The 21,953-nt window shown below is 42.3% G+C and overlaps 1 protein-coding gene across 1 annotated transcript; it reads left to right on the forward strand.

The window, feature by feature from the left end:
• The first annotated feature begins 7,801 nt into the window (after window positions 1-7,801).
• Window positions 7,802-9,521, forward strand: GJA10 (gap junction protein alpha 10). The gene is given in 3 exon segments (XM_008516761.2): window positions 7,802-9,241; window positions 9,244-9,375; window positions 9,377-9,521. Coding segments are annotated over 3 exon segments (1,635 nt in total). The 3' UTR covers window positions 9,440-9,521.
• The last annotated feature ends 12,432 nt before the right edge of the window (window positions 9,522-21,953 follow it).

Here is a 21,953-nt window from a genome sequence, read left to right on the forward strand (position 1 = left end):
CTAGCTATTTTTATTTAATAATACATGCTGGAGAACGTTCTGAATCAGTACATTTTCTTATTCTTTTATACAGCTGAAAATGTACCACTGTGTGAATGTATCATAGTTATTTAACCACTTCCTTGGTGGGGGGCACGCTGGTGTTTCCTGTCTTCTGCAAATGCAAACAATGGTATAATGAGTCACTTTGTACATATCATTTCATACATGTGCATTTCATAGTCCTTAGAATTACCTTTCAGAAAGCACCTAGAAAGTAATGGTACTAGAACTCAAAGATGAGTATTATTAAAAGCTTGAAAATCCTTGCTAGCAAGATTTTAAGAGGCAATTTGTGAAATAAGTGACTCCATCTTTCCAGAAATACTCTGATAATGAAGTCAAATATATTTTCTTGACTCACATGGGATTAAAGTATAAAAGGTCTTTGAGAAGTCTTCATTTGTCAAATTCCCCTCCTCACTGAAGCAAGTGTATGTGATAGGAAAGCATAAAACCGCTCTGTTAACAAGGACAAATATCGATGGGTCACTCATTAAACCTTAAACTGTAATTGCCAGTTTATGTGTTTTCCTGGTGTATCTTTGGGAAATTCACAACGTTTGGACTTTCTTTTCCTTATTTGTAAGTGGAGGGATTATTCTAAAACAAGATTTCAAACTGGATTCCTCAGTCAAGTGTTTGGATTGGGAGAAGTAGGGAAGTGCAGTGGGTAAGTCTTGGGTCCTCCAACCCAGCTGGTTTCAACCAGAGTGAATTTTTTTTTTTAAAGATTGGCACCTGAGCTAACGACTGTTGCCAATCCTTTTTTTTTTTTCCTTCCCAAACCCCCCAATACATAGTTGTATATTTTAGTTGTGGGTCCTACTAGTTGTGGCATGTGGGACGCTGCCTCAACATGGCCTGATGAGCAGGGCCATGTCTGCGCCCAGGATCCGAACCAGTGAAACCCTGGGCTGCTGAAGCAGAGCATGCGAGCTTAACCACTTGGCCACAGGGCTGGCCCCTGAATTTTTTTTTTGCTGAAGAAGTTTGGCCCTGAGCTAACATCTGTTGTCAATCTTCCTCTTTTTGCTTGACGAATATTTGCCCTGAGTTAACATCTGTGACAATCTTCCTTTACTTTGTATGTGGGTAGCTGCCACAGCATGGCTGTCGATGAGCAGTGTAGGTCTGTGCCCAGGAACCAAACCTGGGCCACTGAAGCAGAGCATGCCAAACTTAACCACTAGGCCGTGGGGCCGGCCCCCAGGGTGATTGTTTTTATCTGTTTTATATGTTGGAAATCCTAACACAATTGTTTGAGTTAAGATTCTGCTGCTAGGGGCTGGCCCCATAGCCGAGTAGTTAAGTTCATGCGCTCTGCTGCAGGCGGCCCAGTGTTTCGTTAGTTCGAATCCTGGGCACGGACATGGCACTACTCATTGGACCACGCTGAGGCAGCGTCCCACATGCCACAACCAGAAGGATCCACAACGAAGAATAAACAACTATGTACCAGGGGGCTTTGGGGAGAAAAAGGAAAAAATAAAATCTTTAAAAAAAAAAAAAAAGATTCTGCTGCTAAAATTTTTTGGAAATTGCCCATCTTGACCTTTTATTTTGCATTTCTGTTTTTCTATAATCGGTGCGGTTATTTTTTGGCGTGGTACCACCTTTAATCTGAGGGGCACCAAATTCTCTGCTAGAGACCAGATAGGTTTACCCAATTCCTATAATTTCTCATGCTTTCTCCTGGGAACCCCTTATTTTCTTGTTGTGGGTCCCCCTGAATCTCACTAGCAGATGAGAGACTTGACACAAATGAGCGCTCCTCTTCTGCTGTTGCCACCCTCTATTAAACGTGCTTTCTCCTCACTTAGTATGATGTCAGCTTTCACAATCCCAGGTGTTTTACGGCTGCTCTACAGAAAACCAGGGAGTTTATATCACCAGCCGTGAATGAGGCACATGGTAAATATTGGGACCATTGACCAGCACAAAGGCGGTAGTTGTTAGAGCTCCACCCCATGTGCATCTTTCTCTCTCTTTTGCCTTTTTCTCCTGAGACATTTGTTCTCACTAACCTTTCTGCTCCCTTCTGTTTCTCTCAGTATGTCTTGGGCCTGCCAGTGATGCCATACGTTCAGCATAACTTTTGGTGAGAGTGAAAGTAAGAGCTTTGAAGAACACTTGTTCTCTGTGGGAGTGGTTCTCATCCTTTAGTGAGCTGATTCCTGCTGAGCCTTTGTGCTGGTGGGGGATGAGGCAGTGGGTGGAGCTCCTCCTCTGTTCCAGCAGCAGTGCATTGCCAATATTACTTACCTCATCAGGACATTTCAAATTACTGCTATGAGGTATGGGAGAGTTGTCCACTCTGTCTTAAAGATGTTCACTCGCTTGCTAAAAGTCTTCAAGAGTGAAGTGATCAGGTTGATTCATCCATAGGAGATTTCTTTAAAAATCAGATTTATGGTTCGGTTTATTTTTACTTTATTTTCTAGTTTACACATTTATTTTCCTGAGTAGGTAATACATTCACTGTTCAGAGGATTCAGTGTAAAAGTATCCATCCCACCTCTTCCCCAGCCATCTGGTTACCTTCCCTTGAGGCAACTAATATTAGGAGTTTCTTGTGTACCCCTCTGAGTTATTCTATGCGTAAATGTATGATTTTAATGTTTTGACTGGTAAAATGCATTAAAGGTATTAAATTCATTACTTTGCAGGTGAATTTTAGAATTAAATGTTAAGGAATTTCTTGGACAGTATACCCAATACTATACAAATATACGTATTAATACGTTGCATGTTATCACCTCTAGTTAGTTCTGACAATCAATTTGCACTTACGGAAATTTAACCTCTTCACCTTTTACTATCATCCTTTCTTTAAAAACTAAATATCTGAATTTCACAATTTGTCCAAATATTGAATCATTATGTTGTACACCTGAAACTAATATAATGTTATGTCAGTTGTACCTCAATAAAATAAAGACAAAAACTAAATATCTGGAAATAGAATAGGCAGACGATACTTATGAACCATCAATAGTTTTATGTACTTTCTCTATTTTGTATGGAAAAGAGCAGGCTTAGAACTGTGCTGGCAGCTGTGACTTGAAGCCATCATTGAGCTCTAGTGACACCCTTGCTCTCAACTCCTCTGATATGGCAGGAACATTGTGTACCTGAGATGTGACTAATGTAAGACGCTACAAGACTGGGAGTTAGGTGATCTGGTCTCTATCTGCGTCGGGCAAGTCACACGACCTCTTTGGAATTCGGATACTCTCTCTACAAAAATCTGACGTACATTTCTAAGGCTGTCAGGTTCTCTACTGAAAAAGAAAAAAAATTTCCTGAGCTGCCTGTTTCAGCCTATGGAATATTGCCAGAACACATAATCCACAGACAGGCAGAGCCCCTCTCAGTGGTATAAAATGCTTAGTCTCCTTTTGAGGTATTTCTCCTTTCAGCGTGGCATAATTTGCAACAACACTTTGGGTTTGATTGTCTCGCCATTATTCCTTGTTCATATTTGATGAGGCCAGACTCGCCCCAGGCAGCTGTTGATGAAATCAGACATGACCCATTGATCTGTGACGTCGATTCCCAGGGCAATCAATCGACTGAAAGAAATGCACCTAAAGTCAAATCACTGTAATCACCCACAAACGAAAAAGGAAAATTCTCATTTGTTTCACTTTTCATTTCCAAATGTGATATATCAAGAGGGTGTCCAGCTTGGTGTCAATTAGAAAAAAATATTACAAGAGAACTACATAGCACCAAAGGACATTTTGACCTCGGGGGATGACTAGGTTAGACTCCATTGATCAAAATTACTGTGTTCGTTCTGGATTGGGCCCAACGGCCAGCTGCACAGAGCCTTTATAGCTGCAACGGTAGCAGTTGTCCCACTAATTAGCTACACACGCTCCAACTTTAAGGTTCTTCGAGCCCAGTCGTGATTTTTTGTCCCCCATAAGGTAAGTGGTAAATGTGTGGACTCTCTTGTTTATGAGAAATATAGGAAATCCTTTTGAGGATAGAAAGATAAGATCTGAAATAAAACTCAGGAAAGGAGCACCAGGTTTTTACAAAGGAGACGCTAAATTAGTACTTGATAATAAGGAAAAATTCAAGAATATTTCTAGAAGCTGTAGTCATTTAATGGTAAAAAGTAGCTATTTTTAGGGAACATAGGAATAGTTGTCTACAGGATCTTGCTCCTGCATGCCAATATATGTGGTTGTATTTCTGTGTTTCATGTAGGCCCAATTTTTCTTGCTATTTACAAATAATAATTTCCAAGTTTTAAAAAGAGGCAAAAAGAAGCATTAAATAGTTTAAGATTGCCATATAAAGAATAAGTAAATGAAATGAGTTAGCTTTCCCAACTCAGGGCTTTTGTATAAAATAGAAGCTCTAGATTTGTTTTAAGTGCCAAAGGAATTGTTTTTAATAAAGAATAATGGCCAGGAATTTTTAAAAGAATTATTATGGAAAAGGACCTAAACTCTTTAAGAGAGGATAGAGCCCAGCAAATTATTGCTTCAGTTAATGAGGCATAAGTCCAAATTTTTAAAATCCAATTTTTTCTTTGCAGGTACTATATATGACAACATTCTTAATTTTTGCACTTCAAAAAATTTGCAAGGACATAGAGTAAAATGTAAAAGTCTCATTAATACCACTTCCAAATTCTAAGAGGTATCTACTACTTAAAAATTTTATTAAAAAATTATTTATACATATGTATGTATGCACATACAGGTATAAATTTACATGAATTTATACATTGGATAAAAATCAGTTATGCTTCCTTAGAAGAAGAGTCTTTTTAACCAGACATAGGATGACTCCAGGGTTAGAGAATTCAGCAGCTCAAAAATATAATCCAACACTCATGATATTCCCATATTTTGCTCTCTCGTCTTTGAGTCTTAGCTTTGTCTATGGGCTGAGTTCCTCATGGTCTCAAAGGCTTAGCTGTTTGATGCGTTATACCATAGCAAGCAAACAGAAAGATGAAAAAGAATGGCACCTATTCCTTAGGCTTTGTAAGAGTCACTCAGAAAGACATCCTCTAAGTCGCACCAACCCTAATTGCTTTAGAGCTGTCAACCTCCCCTCATCACATGGCCTCATGGAACAAGGTGAATGTCCAAGCACAATTGAGCTGCTGGTAGGAAGGGGACAGATGGATGTTGAATAGGCAACCAGTGGGATCTGCTTCCATATTTACTTACATAATGGGAAAAATATTTTAATTTGGAATGTAAAAATATCTAATAAATTAGTGGGATGTAAAAAAAAAAAAGGAATCTTTTTCCCTTTTCCTTTTTCTTTTTTGCCTCTCCCTTACTCCTCCAAACTCCTTCTCTACCCTCATGATCTCCTACAGATCTCTAGCAACCTATATATATATATATATATTTTTTTTATTAATGTTATGATAGATTACAACCTTGTGAGATTTCAGTTGTACATTATTGTTAGTCATGTTGTGGGCACACCACTTCCCCCTTTGTGCCCTCCCCCCACCCCCCCCTTTTCCCTGGTAACCACCGATCAGATCTCCTTGTCAATATATTAACTTCCACCTATGAGTGGAGTCATATAGAGTTCGTCTTTCTCTGACTGGCTTATTTCGCTTAACATAATACCCTCGAGGTCCATCCACGTTTCTAGCAACCTATATTAAACTTCCTGGTGTGTGTGTCCTTCTGTACTTTTTTCTCCATGCTCATATAGTCACATACATAAACATCTCATATGCATATGCATACATATATATGTATATTTATAGGATTTTTATTCTACTCAGTGATATACAATCTCACCTTAAATCTATGGATCAATTAATTTGGGGAGAATTGACGTCTTTACAAACATTGAGTTTCCCAATCCCTGAGTATGGTATCCCACAATTAAATTAATTTATTTAAATAGTGCTGTGTGTACGTGTATTTGGCATTGTCAACTATTCTCTCCTTGAAGTTCTGCCCTGCTTTGGTTTCAGTGACACCTCCCTCCCTCATTTTCATTTGTAGCTTTTTTTCCACTGCTGTTTCTCAGGGTTCTGTCGTTGGCTCACTTTTTCTTCTTGATCTCCTCTACTAGTCAATGATTATTCACAGCTGTATAAAAGTTGATCTCTAGTTTGTACCTTTTGTTGTTGTAGTTGTTGTTCTCCAGACCCAAATGCCTTCTGGACATCTCCACTTTTGCTATTCAATTTTGTAGGTAAAATCTATAATTTTTTTCCAATTGTAATTTCTGGCATTGATATGCTTAAAAAACCTTCCCGTACTTGAAAATTATAAAAGATGTTCTTTTATATTTTATTTTTAATACTTTTATGGTTTACTTTTTTACATTTATTACTTTATTCCATCTAGAATTTATTTTTGTGTTTGGAGATAAGTAGAGAAAATATAATGATTCCATGTTTTTTCTCTTGTATTTTTGAGTTGATATTCATTTATTGTTTTTCACTATTTGTCCATTTTATATATTAATGGAAGTCCTAAGTGACTAAGTAGTATGAGCGCTGGACCAATTATATCTTGTTCATTGTTGAATTCCCTGGCATCTAGCACAATGCCTAGATGATAGTAAGATTTTAGTAAATTTTGTTGAATGAATGAAATGTGGAAGGAGAAAATTGTTTCATTATCTGTTTTAACTTAATAACACTTTCCTGTTTTCCCTCCATATCTTTCATATCTGGAAGTCTTCCACATCTTAGAAGCCTGTAACCTACCAAATATTGAACCTCATTGAACCTTGAGAAATGTTCATTTTTTCAGGGTAAACCAAATAACCTATTCGTGTCCACTATGCTTCAAGTCTCTCCCATATCCCAAGCTTGCAAGAGAAGCAGTTTATGTTCACTTTTCTTCTGAGTTAGCAAAGCTTCCATGAAACATGCTGTTCCAGATGTGGCTTTGTGGATGTAATCATATCTCTTATTGCTGGTACCATTTCTGTGTCTGCTTAATCTTTACTGCTACCCTGTACCAGTCCCTGGGGGTTTATTGGCTGATGTCTGTTTTTGTTATTTGTACTTTCAGTGTTGCAGTGGGATAATATATAATGAGGATCTACTTTGTTTTTCTATTGGTGATTATTCTACTGTTAGGGTCAAGGAACCGAGTTTTAAAATGAAAAGGCAATTCAATCTACTATGATTTATTGATACCTTCTGTGTGCAAAGACCAAAATGCTATGGAAAGTGTCTCTATCTGCAAAGAGTGTACCTTTCCAGAAAGGAGGACATAAGACACAACTTTTACAAAATTCACTTTAGGCACAGTGCCAAATGAGTGGTGTAACAACAGTGTTGTGGGAATTCAGGAATAGGAAAAATCACTTTGACTTGAGATGGTTAGGGAAAACTTCCTGGAGGAGGTGAGACTTATTTAAGACCATGTAAGATATATAGTAAGTGGGGAATCTCAGATGGGTAGAAAAATGACCAAAGTTGTGGAATGGAAAACAATGTACAAATATGGGGGCCAGTGAGTAGACTAGAATGACAGGTGACCTTGTGTGGGAGAGAAGAGGATAGGAAGGAAATTGGGTCGGATTGTGGAGGGTCTTTGGTGTTTTTTCAAAAACTGATATTCCTTGGAATCATTCCATTTCATCAAGCATGGGCTATAAATATTAGGTCTGGAAAATCCTTCGTAGTTTTACTGACATAAAAAAAAGAATCTTCTGTATTGATAAGCCAGTGTCTTTGTATGTTACTCCATGGGTGCTATTAACCTCAGTGTTTTCTGTATATTTCAGACATTAGTCTCTTACCATGGGGGATTGGAACTTATTGGGTGGAATCCTAGAAGAAGTTCACTCCCACTCAACCATAGTGGGAAAAATCTGGCTGACTATCCTCTTCATTTTCCGAATGCTGGTACTTGGTGTGGCTGCTGAAGATGTTTGGGATGACGAACAGTCAGCATTTGCCTGCAACACCCAACAGCCAGGTTGCAACAATATCTGTTATGATGATGCTTTCCCTATCTCTTTGATCAGGTTCTGGGTTTTACAGATCATCTTTGTGTCTTCTCCCTCTCTGGTGTATATGGGCCATGCACTTTATAGACTCAGGGCCTTTGAAAAAGAGAGGCAGAGGAAAAAGTCACACCTTAGAGCTCTGATGGAGAATCCAGAGCTTGAATTTGATGAGCAACAAAGAATAGATAGGGAACTGAGGAGGTTAGAGGAGCAGAAGAGGATCCATAAAGTCCCTCTGAAAGGATGTCTGCTGCGTACTTATGTCTTACACATTTTGACTAGATCTGTGCTGGAAGTAGGGTTCATAATAGGCCAATATATTCTCTATGGTTTTCAAATGCATCCGCTTTACAAATGCACTCAACCTCCATGCCCCAATGCAGTAGATTGCTTTGTATCTAGGCCTACAGAGAAGACCATTTTCATGCTCTTTATGCACAGCATTGCAGCCATCTCTTTGTTTCTCAATGTACTGGAAATATTTCATCTTGGAATCAGGAAAATCATGAGGGCACTTTATGAGAGGTCCAGCAATGAGTGCATTGAGGAGGAAAGAGGCCCTCCAGTCCGTTTGAAAAAATATTCAGTAGCCCAGCAGAGTATGATTTGCTCTTCCTTGCCTGAAAAAATCTCTCTGCTTCAAGCCAACAATCAACAACAAGTCATCCAAGTCAATGTGCCAAAGTCTAAAACCATGTGGCAAATCCAACAGCCCAGGCAACTTGAAGTAGACCCTTGTAGTAAAAAAGACTGGCCTGAGAAGGATCAGCACAGCGGACAGCTCCATGTCCACAGCCCGTGTCCCTGGGATGACGATGCTAGAATTCAGCACCTGGGACAGCAACCAGACCATTCTTCCTTTGCCCTGCAGAAGACAACGTCCCAGTCCTGCTTAGGTTCAACGACGGCTCCTAGACACTGTCCATCCTATGCAATAGGAACCTGGGAGCAGTCCCAGGACCTGAAACTCTCTGGAGAGCCTCTCACAGATTTTCACAGTCACTGCAGAGACAGCGATGGCAGCGTGAGAGAGAGTGGGGTCTGGACAGACAGATCTCGCTCAGGCAGTCGCAAGGCCAGCTTTCTGTCCAGATTACTGTCTGAAAAGGGACAGCTGCCCAATGACTCAGGAAGCTCCAGTTCTCGGAATAGCTCTTCCTTGGACTTTCCGCACCGGGAAAACAGCCCCTCACTTCTGCCTTCAGCTGCTGGGCACAGAACATCAATGGTAAGTAAAGACAAACAGCCTGACTGAACACGGAACTCGCACAAGAGGTGTTCCACTCGGGCTACTTCCTAGCACTCCCTTTCATCCTTCCTGATGTGTATATGTGTGTGTTGAGAGAGAGAGAAAGAGGAGGAGAGGGAGGTTAATTTAGAGAGAGTTAAATTCATTCATTCAATATATTCAGTTAAATTCAATTCATAAAATAAATTTATTAAAAATGTACTTTATTTCAATAAGTCTTTTAAGTCCTGGGTGTATAAATGGATAAAATACCATCTCTTCCAACAAGGGTCTGCGAGTCTAGATGGAAAAGTTAGACAAGTAAACATGTAAATGTGATCAAGTGTGAGATGCCACGTTAGAGAGGGTGGGTGGGCAAAGGAAGGAGTGGTCATTTCTTTATGGATGGGTCAGGAGAAGCTTCCTAGTTGAAGTCACTTTTGAACTGAGTCTTGACAGATGTGATGAGTTTCTCCAGACCTGAGAGGAGTAGGCTACATGGAAGAAGGCCGTCCCAGTAGAGGGAGCAGCAAAGACAAAGGCTGAGAGGTGTGGCACAGCAGGACTGTCTGGGGAGCCATGTGTGTCTGGAGCACAGGGTAACAGGGCTGTGGGGAGAGGGGAGGCTGGAGACACCGGCATCCAGGCCTGGGAGGGAGGCAATGGAGAACCACAGAGGACATGCAGCAGAGGAGTAGCTGGGTCAGAGTTGCACTTTAGAAAGCTCTTTCTGTCACAGTGTGGAAAATGGATCAGAGGAGAGATCATTTGTAACCTTGAGTTATCCTTGTCTCACTACAGAAGGAGAGTGTGCTCCATTGTTTTAATAGCTCTGGCATTTAAAAGTGATACACAAATATTTGGTGATATATTTCACAAAGACTAAAATCGATATCGTATTGATTTTAATTCTGTTATCTGAAAAGCCGCTGTGGAATAAACATTTCTTGGCCATTATAAGATATAATGGATATTTACTGTGAATTCTTCTCAATTCTTGGGGGAAAAAGTGACACTTGCTTTATCCACTACTCCTAGCAGTTTTTTTTCCATTAAGAAGAAAACTAGTCCAAGTTTGGTGGGGGAACCTCCTGGGTAAGCTCATTTGGTTGAGCTCACACATTTGCTTTTTCCTGTTTCATTCTTTATGTTAATAATGATTGAAGCCCTCTACCCTGGTTTCATAACTCCTATGAACCGGTTTGGAGATATTTTGTTACTGCACTAAAGCCATACTCTGAGTAGCAGTCATCCTACCTGGATTTTTCCTAAAATGCTTCTTTCAAACTGTTGTTAGTGACCAGACATCTACCCAGAAAACTATGTGTAGGGTCAATGTATGGGTGCTTGGAAACCTATGCCAAACTACAGCAAGGTCCTGAGTCCTGAATCAGAGTCATCTAGGAGCTTTAAAAAGTCTTCATGCCCAGGACCCATCCAACTCCAATTAAAGTGGAATCTCTGGGGGTGGGATGCAGGATCAATATTTTTTAAACTCTCATGGTAACTGCAATGTGCAACCAGGGTTGAGAACCGCTATTTTAGAATAACCTTGCCAGTGGCTACTGCTGCTTCTCTGCATTTGTGAAGTCAGCAAGACAATTTTCATCATTTTCCCTTTTTTGGAACTCCTCTTGAGAGGAGCCTTTGTATTGGCAGAAAATTGAAGGAGAGACAGCAGAGTTTAGTTGAAGCAGATTTTCTTAATCCTTCAGATCATCTTTTAGTGCAGGCCAGCCATGCTTAGGAGCCTGGAGAAAAGATTATGAAGGTGACAGGCTCTCTTTCTATTTTCGTCTTTCTCTTTCTTACCTGTTTTTTATGTTTCTAGGAATTATAAATAATGCCTTTGGCCACAGAGCTTTGCTACTTATGGCTACTTTTCCCCAAGCTTCTTAAAGAGTTGGCAGGTCACTTCATTCCCCAATGGTGGGAAGACTTGGGGATTGAGGCCACAGCTGTCAACTCCAGAGCACTGTGGCTGACACATCATGCTTCTTGCAAGTGAGGGATCTTTCCTTAGAAATTAGTGCAGCAAACAGAGGATTATGATAACACATTTTCAATAGATGGACTGTAAACGGTTTCTTACACTGTGTTTGGTCCTAGATGGCAGAAGTTTTAGGGCTCAATCAGATGCATTCTGATTCAGCAGTTGACATTTCAGAGTGAAACGACTTTCGGGAGGACCATAGTTGCTTTACAACTTATAATGTGTCCCCTAAAAGAGAACTGTCCAGTGAAAGAAATTTATTCTATTTTAGAAGGTCACAAAAGCCACCTAGAGGAACCATGGTTTTATACTTCAAGACATTTCCCTTGCCATCACCCAAACCCCACAAATTCTTTGAGGCCAAACTTGTTGACTACTAAATAAGTTTCTGTCAAGGTTGGTTTTTTGAGGACAGACTTAAGTGGCCATGGGGAGCAGACTTTTATTCTGGCCAAGTGAGCATGGGGAGGAAGGTTGGTTGAGTTTAAGGAACCCATGCTCCCCTCTGTAATGGAGTGCTCTCCTCATTGCTGAATGCCTTCACCTGTCAGAGATCCTGTGGAGCAGTAAATCCCATTCCCAATTCCACATTAAATCGCCAGAGAAGCTTTGAAAAATGCCCAGTAAGAATCTCTGCAGATGGAGGGGCCAGCCCTGTGGCAGTGTGGTTAAGTTCACGCGCTCCGCTGCGGCGGCCAGGGTTTTGCTGGTTTGGATGCTGGGTGCGGACATGGCACCGCTCGTCAGGCCATGTTGAGGTGGTGTCCCACATGCCACAACTAGAAGGACCCACAGCTAAAAAATATGCAACTATATACTGGAGGGATTTGGGGAGAAAAAGCCAAAAAAAAAAAAAAATCTCTGTGGATGGAGCCTGGGCATCAATACTTTTTAAAGTTCCCAGGTGATTCCACTGTGCAGTCAGAGTTCAGAACCACGGCTGCAGAGGAGGGAGATTTTGGCATTAGGAAGAAAGTTGCCCTTTGAACTCTTCCAATCTTTTGAGACATTAACGTGATGAAGAAGAGCGCTCTCCTTCTGAGCTCCAAAGACCTGAGGACCTTTGCGCTTACTGGTCCCTCTGCCTGGGATGCTCCACCTACCCCAGAACCTTGGCATGACTGGTGGGGCCAGCTGTGCCAAGGCATTGGAAAGCACTCCTGTGGCCATGATCATGGAGAAGAGAGGTAGGGATGAGGTTGGAGTGGGCCAGAGCTGATATGTAGGGTTTTTCTAGGGCACAGAAAGGCGTTTAGGTTGGGTGGCACAGGGATGAGGTGGTCTGATGCATATGTTTTAAAAAAAAGAGCACTGTTTCTGGAGAATCTATTGTAGGGGTGCTATGGTCTGAATGTTTATTTTCCCCTGAAATTCATGTGTTGAAACCTAATCCCCAGTCTGATGCTATTTGGAGGTGGGGCCTTTCGGACGTGATTAGGTCATGAGGGTTCAGCCTCCATGAATGGGATTAGTGCCCTTATAAAAGGGATGCCAGGGGCTGACCCCATGGCCTAGTGGTTGAGTTCAGTATGCTCCAGTTTGGCTACCTGGATTTGGTTCCCCGGCATGAACCTACACCACTCATCAGTGGCCATGCTGTGGCGGCATCCCACATAAAAAGTAGAGGAAGATTGGTGCAAATGTTAGCTCAGGGAAAATCTTCCTCAGCAGAAAAAGAAAAAAAAGGGGTGGGGCCCAGAGAGTTCCTTATCCCATGCACCATGTGAGGACACAGCAAGAAGACGACTGTCTATGAACCAGGAAGAAGGGTCTCACCAGACAGTGAAGCCAGCAACTTTCCCTGGACTTCCAGCCTCCAGAACCGTGAGAAAGAAATTTCTGTTCGTTATAGTCCACCCAGTCTACAGCATGTTGTTATAGAAACCTGAACGGACTAAGACAAGGAGTAAGAGTGCATCAGGGAGACCAGCCAGAAGGCTTGCACAGTGGTCCAGGTGAGAGAGGAGCAGCACAGACCAGGGGTACCACTGTTAATGGTTTGGAAGAACAGTCTTTTTCTTATTTATTGTTTTTCCAATTAAAGTAATACATGCTCACTGAAAGAAATTCAAGCAATATAAAAGAACATAGAGTAAGGCACCGGCCCAGTGGCACAGTGGTTAAGTTCGCATGTTCCGCTTTGGCTCCCGGGGTTAGCCAGTTCAGATCCTGGGTACGGACATGGCACTGCTTGGTAAGCCATGCTGTGGTAGGCGTCCCACATATAAAGTAGAGGAAGATGGGCATGGATGTTAGCTCAGGGCCAGTCTTCCTCAGCAAAAAGAGGAGATTGGCAGTCTTTAGCTCAGGGCTAATCTTCCTAAAAAAAAAAAAAATAGAGTAAAATGTGAACTTGACCATGTGAGGGTTCATCTCTTATTCTCACCTGGACTCAATTCCCACTTCCCTCTCCAAAGGCCACTGCTGCGAACAGCATGGGGTGTGTTCTCCTACCTTCTTCAACACATTCGTAATCTGTCTTTGAAGACAAATATATGTCCACATGTTTGTTATTTGTTTTTTTCTAATATGAATGTGGTCAGGCTGTAGAGCTGTCTCTGCAATTTGCTTTGCTCCTTCACGACACGTCTCAGACATCTTCCATGTCAGCACCTGTGGAGCCGCCTCAGTTTTATCCTAGCTCATGCTTTTGATAGTATGGATGAACCAGAAGGCACTTGATGGCCAGTTTGCCACTCCAACCTTTTCCTACTGCAAGCAATGTCACAGTGAATGTTTCATAAATATGTTTTTGGTAGGTACCTAGAAGTGGAATTATTGCTTTTAACAGGTATGCACATTTTACATGTTGAGAGATGCTGCCAGTTTTTGCTCAGGAAGGATTATACCAGTTTGTCCTCTCACCAGCACTTTGGCGCTCTTTTCCCACGCCTGTGCCAACAGCAGACATTATCTTTTTTCCCCCAGTCTGATGAACTGAATATGTTTCTGTTTGTTTTAATTTACGTTTCCATGATTACTGCTAAGGTAGTTCATGGATGTTTATTGGCCATCTGTATTTCTATCATGGAATTATCCTTATCTATTTTTCTGTTGGGACATGTGTTTTTCTTCTGATTTCTAGGCAGTCTTACATGGTATTATATTAACTCATTATATATATATGTATATAAAGATTTTCTCCCAGCCTCCTTGTCTCTTATCACTGTTTATGTCATCTTTAAAATTTTAATATTATATTAAATCTAAAATCTCTATGACTTCTAGTTTCTTTATCTCATTTGGGAAGGACTTTTTCGACTCAACATTATTAACAAGGGTTATTAGATGGGTGATTGGAGGGTGAATGGTTATAATTTATTGAAAATTTTGGCAGAAAAGCTCTATATAATATATCGTATTACATACTATATCCTTTACCAAAGAATCTAGAGAAGGGAAGACACCTACTTTATTGAGGGCCTGATTGTGGTCTAGACACTGCGACATGGGCTTCCTCACTGTAAATAATTCCCACTTTATGGATAAGGAAGTAGATGACTTGTCCAAAGTCAGGCAGTTAGGATGCGGTGAAGCAGTCCTTGGAACGTAGCAGGGGGTAGATTAATATTTATTGGACAAGTAGATGAGCTAAGATTTTACCCGAAGCCTGTCCGACTCAACCCAAGCTGCCTCCTCTAGACCCCATTACTGCTTCTTGCTCTCCCTGAGCAAGGCAGCCTAAGTTTAGCATATTTTTCAGATCAAGGATAGGTTATTGCAAAATGGAACATTCCACATTTGGATCAGTTTTGCCCTTTCACATTAAATAAAGTCAAAATTCTGGCTAATTGTGGAGGGGACAAAAATGGAGCTTTGGAAAATGTTGGCCTTTTTAGTCTTAGACCTGGATTTTGGACAAAACAACAACTGGAGTTGGAGAAAGAGATGGCAGGTGGGATTCAGACCTTTCACAGTGACGCTGTCAGGGGACAGAACCTCTCACGTGGGTGTTCACCTCTGGGGCAGCTTAGAGAGAACTGTCTACCACAGTGGGTTTTGTTGGGATCCCTGGTGTTTGTGACATATATAGAGTCCCAGGTGGGTGGGCAGGACTGACTTTTACAAGCCCTTTGAGTCTATTTTGTTTTGTCTGTTTGTTTTGTTTCTTATCTCTTTTAGAACATGCTTCTAGAACTTTCATCTATTATGAAAAAATAATGCATGCCTGGGGCCAGAAAAACGGACCCAGGAAGAGCTGGCATCTGCAGGAGAAAAGCTGTGCCTTTGTCACCTCAAACTGTAGGAATAACTGCAGGAACCACTTCCCTCCAGAGTCACCTGTGGGGAAATGATGTATACAGGGCGCTCCCAGCTGGGCTCACCTCCAAGGAGACCCTCCCTGACCCCGCTTGGCCACACTGCCTGAGGCAGGGCTGGAGCTCAGGCAGGGAGGAGCTCTACACCATCAGAGAAAATCTAGGGGCAAGAGCTGCTGCCTCCCCGAGGGGAGGAGGCTTGGGCTATGGCTACTCCCCCAACCCAGCAGCCCAGTGGGACACGTTGCCGAGAAAGCCCTCCAGCTCTGCAGTGGCAGCTGCAGCAGCAGTTTGGGCCCTTGAACTCGTTCCAGAGCAAGCTGGGAGCTTGCCCTCAGCCTGGGCTCAAACATGCTTCCTGTCTGTAAAGGAGAGGTTGACGAGGAACTTTTCCTTCTCTTCCTGTCATCATTTCCTGGGGATGAACCAGCTGGATTTTTGTGCATAAATGCCATGACATAAAATATTGATCACAGCCCTGGCAAACACTCATGTTGCATGACTTTATCCTTCTGCTGGGATCCTGCATTGTCAGTGGTGATGCCATGACTGTGGGCCAACAGGTGACTGGCAGGATCTCATTCTGGACTTCCAGGGGAGCAACTGAAGCCAACGTCTCTTCCTCACCCTCCCCGTGGTCCTGAGCTATCCAGGAAAGATGCATCAAAAAGCGCTTAACACTTCTAATGAGCACTGAAACATGGACAGCTGTGTGACGAGCACTAACCATCCAATCAGTGAAGCTCGTTAGCTTGTTGTTACTGTCATAAAGAGCCATAAAGGTGGGCTCAGTTCCCATGGAAGGAGCCACTTAGCTCCTCCATCCTCCATCCCATGGCCAGACTCCCCTAGCCCTGACCACTTACCTTCTAATAAAAGCTTCAAGTTATTAGGAGAATCAATTTGTCCCAAAGTCACAATTTGGCCCTGCATCATCCATGTCCTGTGAGCTAAAATCCAGACCCCTTAGCCTGGCACACAGTCTTCAGGCGCTGGCCCCTGCCTTATCCTCATTCCCTGCATCATGCCCCCTAACACAGCTGCTTGCAGCTTTCTTGCTCCTCCCTGTCACCTCCTCCCTCCCACCCAGCGGTGGGCTGCTGAGCAACCTCCAACCCCTGTGTGCCTGCCTTTTGGGGACTCATTATTTCTGATGAAGACAGTTCCAGCATCTCCTTCTCAGCCAACTGTTTCCACCCATCAAGACTTTCTTTGTATCAGCCTTATAGTAAATATAGTGATGGGTACCTTTTTTTTTTTGTAGATGATAGATAATTTTTATTTTTTGCAAAAGAGGCACATAGAAGATGCATCTTATTTCTAGGAAGCACCTTCTAACCGTCAGAGGTGAGCTCCCCATTACACCTTCTGTAATGATATATAAAAACCAGCCTCTTTCTGAGGCTGGGTGTGATTGTTAATTTTATGTGTCAAGTGGATCACTAGGTGCCCAGATATTTGGCTAAACAGTACTTCTGGGTGTGTTTGTGAGGGTGTTTCCAGATGAGGTTAGCATTTGAACTGGGGAACTGAGTAAAGCAGATTGCCCTCCCCAGTGTGGGTGACCATCATCCAACATGTTGTGGGTCTGAAGAGAATAAATAAGTGAAAGAAGGGTGAATTTCCTTTCTCTCTTTGAGCTGGGGCATCAGTCTTCTCCTGCTCCTGGACCGGGACTTATATCATGGGCTCTATAGTTCTCAGAACTATGCCCCTAGCTTTCCTGGGTCTCAAGCTTGCAAAAGGTACATGGTGGGACTTCTCAGCCTCCATAATTGCATGAGCCAATTCCTTATAATAAATCTCTCATCAATCAATCTATCATCTGTTATCTATCTATATCTATCATCTATCTGTCATCATCATCTACCTACTATCATCTATCTATCATCTATGTATCTACCTATCATCATCATCATCTATCTTCTGTCTGTCATCATCTAGCTCCTATTGGTTCCGTTTTTCCAGAGAACCCTGACTAATACACTGTATAATCGCCTGGGATGTTGCAGAAGGGAGCCCAGTGTTGGACGGGGCTGGTCTGTGCTTCTAGCCCAAACGGCTCCTGAGTCTTCTTTCCTCACATTTTGCAGAGGTGGAAATGAGGTGCGGAGACATGAAGAAGTGTGATCTGTTCCACAGTGGGTTGGTAGAAGAGCCAGTGAAGACCAAGTGGTGAAAATGACACTGGGACCAAGCCCAAACAGGTGCCATTTTAAAGGGCAGACCATATTCCAGGTGCTTAAGACACATTATCTATACCTTGTACAACTGTGTAAAGTTATTGTTTGCCCCTACTTTATAGGTCAGAGAAGGCTCAAAGAGATTAAGTAACTTGCCCCACAGCTACAGGTCACAGAGCTGATGTGCCTGCTGCGCAGCTGGAATTCAAACCCAGATCTAGCTGCTCCAAGGCCCATGCTCTTCCCAGGAAGCCCTGCTCCCTCTCTTGTCCGTAACAATCAGCAGCCTCCAGGCAAGGATTTATTTGTACATCTGTCTGCCCGACTAACCTGTGATAGCTTTAAGGATAAGGCCTGTGCATTTTAAATCCAGGATGCCCAGCATGTAGGACAGTGTTGGTTGAATGAATGTATGTTATGTATAGATGCCAAGGATGATACATTACCCATTGCTTCCAATTCTCCAGTTTTTATTCCTTATTCACTGGTGTTCTGTCATGTCTTGTTAACAGGTTTGTTATGAGAGACTCACTCAGAAAGCTGTGTGGCCATGTTTTTTTCCCATTTTTTTGTAATTTAAATTTCCTTCACCCTCAAAAGCCTTTACAGGGTAAACAACTGTACTGCCCCATAGAGGATAAAGATTGAAAGGACCCAGTATAAATGTAACGTCTCCAGTAACTGCTGGCGTCTCTCTGAAGGTTTCTACCCATTGCTTTAGGACGAGGGTCACTGTCTCAGGCATGCCCTTGTGTCAAAAGGAAAGAGTAAAAGCCAGCCATGGAGAACCAGTCATGCCTCTGTCTGGTTGACTCAGAAGGCCAGTATGTTGGGATGTGTAGGAGCCAGGGGTGGGTGTGGGGACAGAAGGCATCATGCTCTTCAGTCAAATGAAAGGAAAGACACTTGCATAATGGGATGTGGGATGGACAGCTGTCTACATCTCTCTGGGCTTTGATTCTTTGACTACAGGAAGTATCATGTTCATTTATACCAGGAAGGCAAAGGTGCTCAATGGGGAGAATTGGAAACCCGTTCCACTCTGGGCCCCACCACAAGCTGGTGTTAAACATCAAGTACTTTCTTGCTAATGCATCCTCATTGAGGGGGCAGGGAGGTGGGGGAGGGTTGAAGAAGAGTGAAAAATTCAAGAACTATTTCAAAGAACAGCTCAGTTATTTCCAAATACCGACAACAGAACTGCTGGCAGGGCCTGGTGTAGGGGTAGCTAATCTAAGAATTCTCATTGTGCCCTGGAAGGAGCTACGAATCCCTCTGAAGGTGCGCATTCAAAGCAGGAAAGACAACGGCTGCTGCCGTGTGGGGCTGGCAGTGTTTGAATGCTTCTCTTCCGTGGGACACAACAGCTTCATTCTGTAGCCAACCACGACTGCCGTTCCAGCGACAAGCACAAATGTCAGGGTTGAAGGTGCAAGTGCCCATCAGTTCTAAATGACCAGGTTTCCTACAGAAAATTTTGGGACTGTGACTCATCCCTTTTTCCTGGAATGGACTGAATAACTTCATTTCTGTATTTTACCTCTCACACCTAAAACGTTATGATAATGACATTTTCAGAACGGTGCCCATTTGCCAACCCAGTGATATGCTCCCTGGCAGCCCTCCTTGATTCAGCAGGCCGCCCGTGGAGACCTGCCTAGAGGAGAATTCAGCAACTTTTAATTTTAGTTTTCCCAACTGGCAGATAGGGTGCGGCCACGCACTTCTTGAAGCTCAGATTTCAGCAGTGCTGCACCCTCCCCAGGTAACGTGAATTCACTATTTACAGCCTCACTGACAGCTCAGCCAGCCGGCTCCTGAGACCAGTGTCACTCGTGGTCATCTGGACTGCCCACCATTCAGCATCTCATTTTCCCTTTACATCAAAATCCAAGACTCAAATTACCAAATACATCTTTCTGGTTTAACTGCATTTAACTGTATCCTAAACTCCTTGCCCTGCAATTCATTGTATCTTGGTGTTGGTTTAATGTCCTTCCCGCATTTACTTTCATTTAGATTTTTGTTTTAAATTAAGCCTTTGAGATAATTGTGTAGATTCACACGCTGTTGTAAGAAACAATACCTTTCACCCAGCTTCCCCCAACGGTGACATTTTCACAGCTACAGCACACTATCCGAACCAGGAAACGGGGTTTAATGCCTTTTATCTACTTTCATAGGCACTAGGGATTTTTTAAAACTCAGAGCTGAGGAATCACAGTGGCATTATCACATTTTTTAGATTTCTAATCAGATAAATCAGGTAGCAGGTGAGAGTCCAAACCAGAGGACGAGACACGGTTTCTCTGGGAGAAAAGATTTCCTAAGGGCCCCCAGCTCTGTGACCCATAACACAGGGATAGGAGGCAGAGAAAATCAGTTTACAATGCATAATGATATGTCTTTATTTCATCAACAGAAATGGTGTCTAGACAAAATTCAGTTAACACTAGCAATTCAACTGAGTGAAAATTTTTTTTTTGCACAATAGTGTATTTACAATGAGTAAATGAAGTTTCAATTCATTAGTTCATAGCAATGCTTTTTTCCCAAAAAGGTAAAAATTCTTAGTTACAGAGAATAAGCATCAACAGCCATTTCATTTTTACAATAAAAACCACAAGAAAAACCACAATCACTTAGAAAAAAAAGACAAGCCTAAGAACTAGTACAATAAAATGATGCACTGAATTAAGTTACATTAATCGCATAGAATCTGTGTAAAAAGTATGTAGAAAAACACCTGATGTAACCTGTTACAGTCGTTGACCAGTTATGAGAGGTACAGAGGGTTATACAGGTAGATATGTGTGGAACTGTCCGTATTGTTCGACCTGGGGAGGAAGAGAGGCGGGGCTGGAGCCCCTTGCATACACTGAGAAGACCCTGTTTTGAATATGGCCTCTGGAGTTTGTAAGGCATTTATTAGAGGTGCACTTGCATCAGACTGGTTCTGGAACAAATTCTCACAGGCCCTTTTGGCCTCACAAGCAAAGGTGGTGCTTGCCTCGCATGGCTCACTGTGTGTAACCAGCACCCAAAGCTCCCGGATGCACCTGGAATCTTCCTGGTCACTCACTGCTAGTGGCAGGTCTTTTATGACAGAGTGTGAATGGGCACCCCAGCATTGACACATGCAAAATGCATTGTTAGGACTCAAGGGGTCACTCCTCTGCCTCCAGACATGTTTTGGTAGAAGACTTAGCATCAATCTGTAGGAAAAACCCTCTTTGTTGAAGTCCCTTCACTCTTTCCTGATAAAGACGTCCATCATCCCCATGGGAGCATTTGGCACTGAACGCGGGTCTACCTGAAATGAATGGTCTCGGTGCACTTCTGCTTCTAAGGAGGGCCACTGTTTTATCTGAGGTCATAAAGTGGAATGAAAATGAAAGCCAGAGTCGCTTATCCATTGCTTGAGAGTAAAATGCATACACCACGTCACAACATTAAATCAAATCTACGAAAGTGGGCCTCTGCAACCAAGTGGGTATTCTTCACAAAACGGCAGCATCATTTTCATATCACAATCAAAATGCACTGATATTCATTTGATATAAATATTATCTCCCAGGGTGGAGTGTAGGAAAATACTATACACTTACTTTTCTTTGCAAGAAATGTTTTTGCACCGTCAGTTGAATAATTTATCCTCAATCTGCCACCATAGGTCTTTTCTATGTACAAATACTACTTGCACACACTATCTGTGCACAGATATATTCTATTCTACAGCATCAGTCTTTGATGCTTGGGTCATGAGATGGCTCGGGCAGTACTGAAAACACGCAGCTTGAACACAGAATGCCTCCACACACACAGACGTTCTGCACGAACACCGACCCCACACAGGGCGTTGTGCTGTGGACTGACTTGGCAGGGACTGAACCTACAACAAAATCCTCGATTTTGCGAAGAAACACTAACTCATCACACAGTGAACAGCTTTATTCTTAAAAAAAAAAAAAAAAAGTTCCTTAGTCTATTTACAGTGATTTGAGGACAAAACTTGATTCTTCCTCCTTCTGGATCTGTGACTCCTCCAAAACTATAAGCAAGAGTGGAGCAGTTTGAAGTCATTTATTAAGCAGCTCCTACTTCAAATGGGGTGTAATGTATAGAGACAGGCAGCCAGATCGGGGTTTGAAAGAGCCTTGTAGGCTTGTCCTCATTTTGAGTGGATTATGCTCCTCCATAGCACGTGGAGCAGCTCGTAGGGGCAGGACCAGGCGGTTTCTTGATAGGTTTATAATTTTGTTTCTTTTTCTTTAATGGCA

The sequence above is a fragment of the Equus przewalskii genome, chromosome 9 (genome assembly GCF_037783145.1).
Source record: "Equus przewalskii isolate Varuska chromosome 9, EquPr2, whole genome shotgun sequence".
In the NCBI taxonomy this organism is placed as follows: Eukaryota; Metazoa; Chordata; class Mammalia; order Perissodactyla; family Equidae; genus Equus; species Equus przewalskii.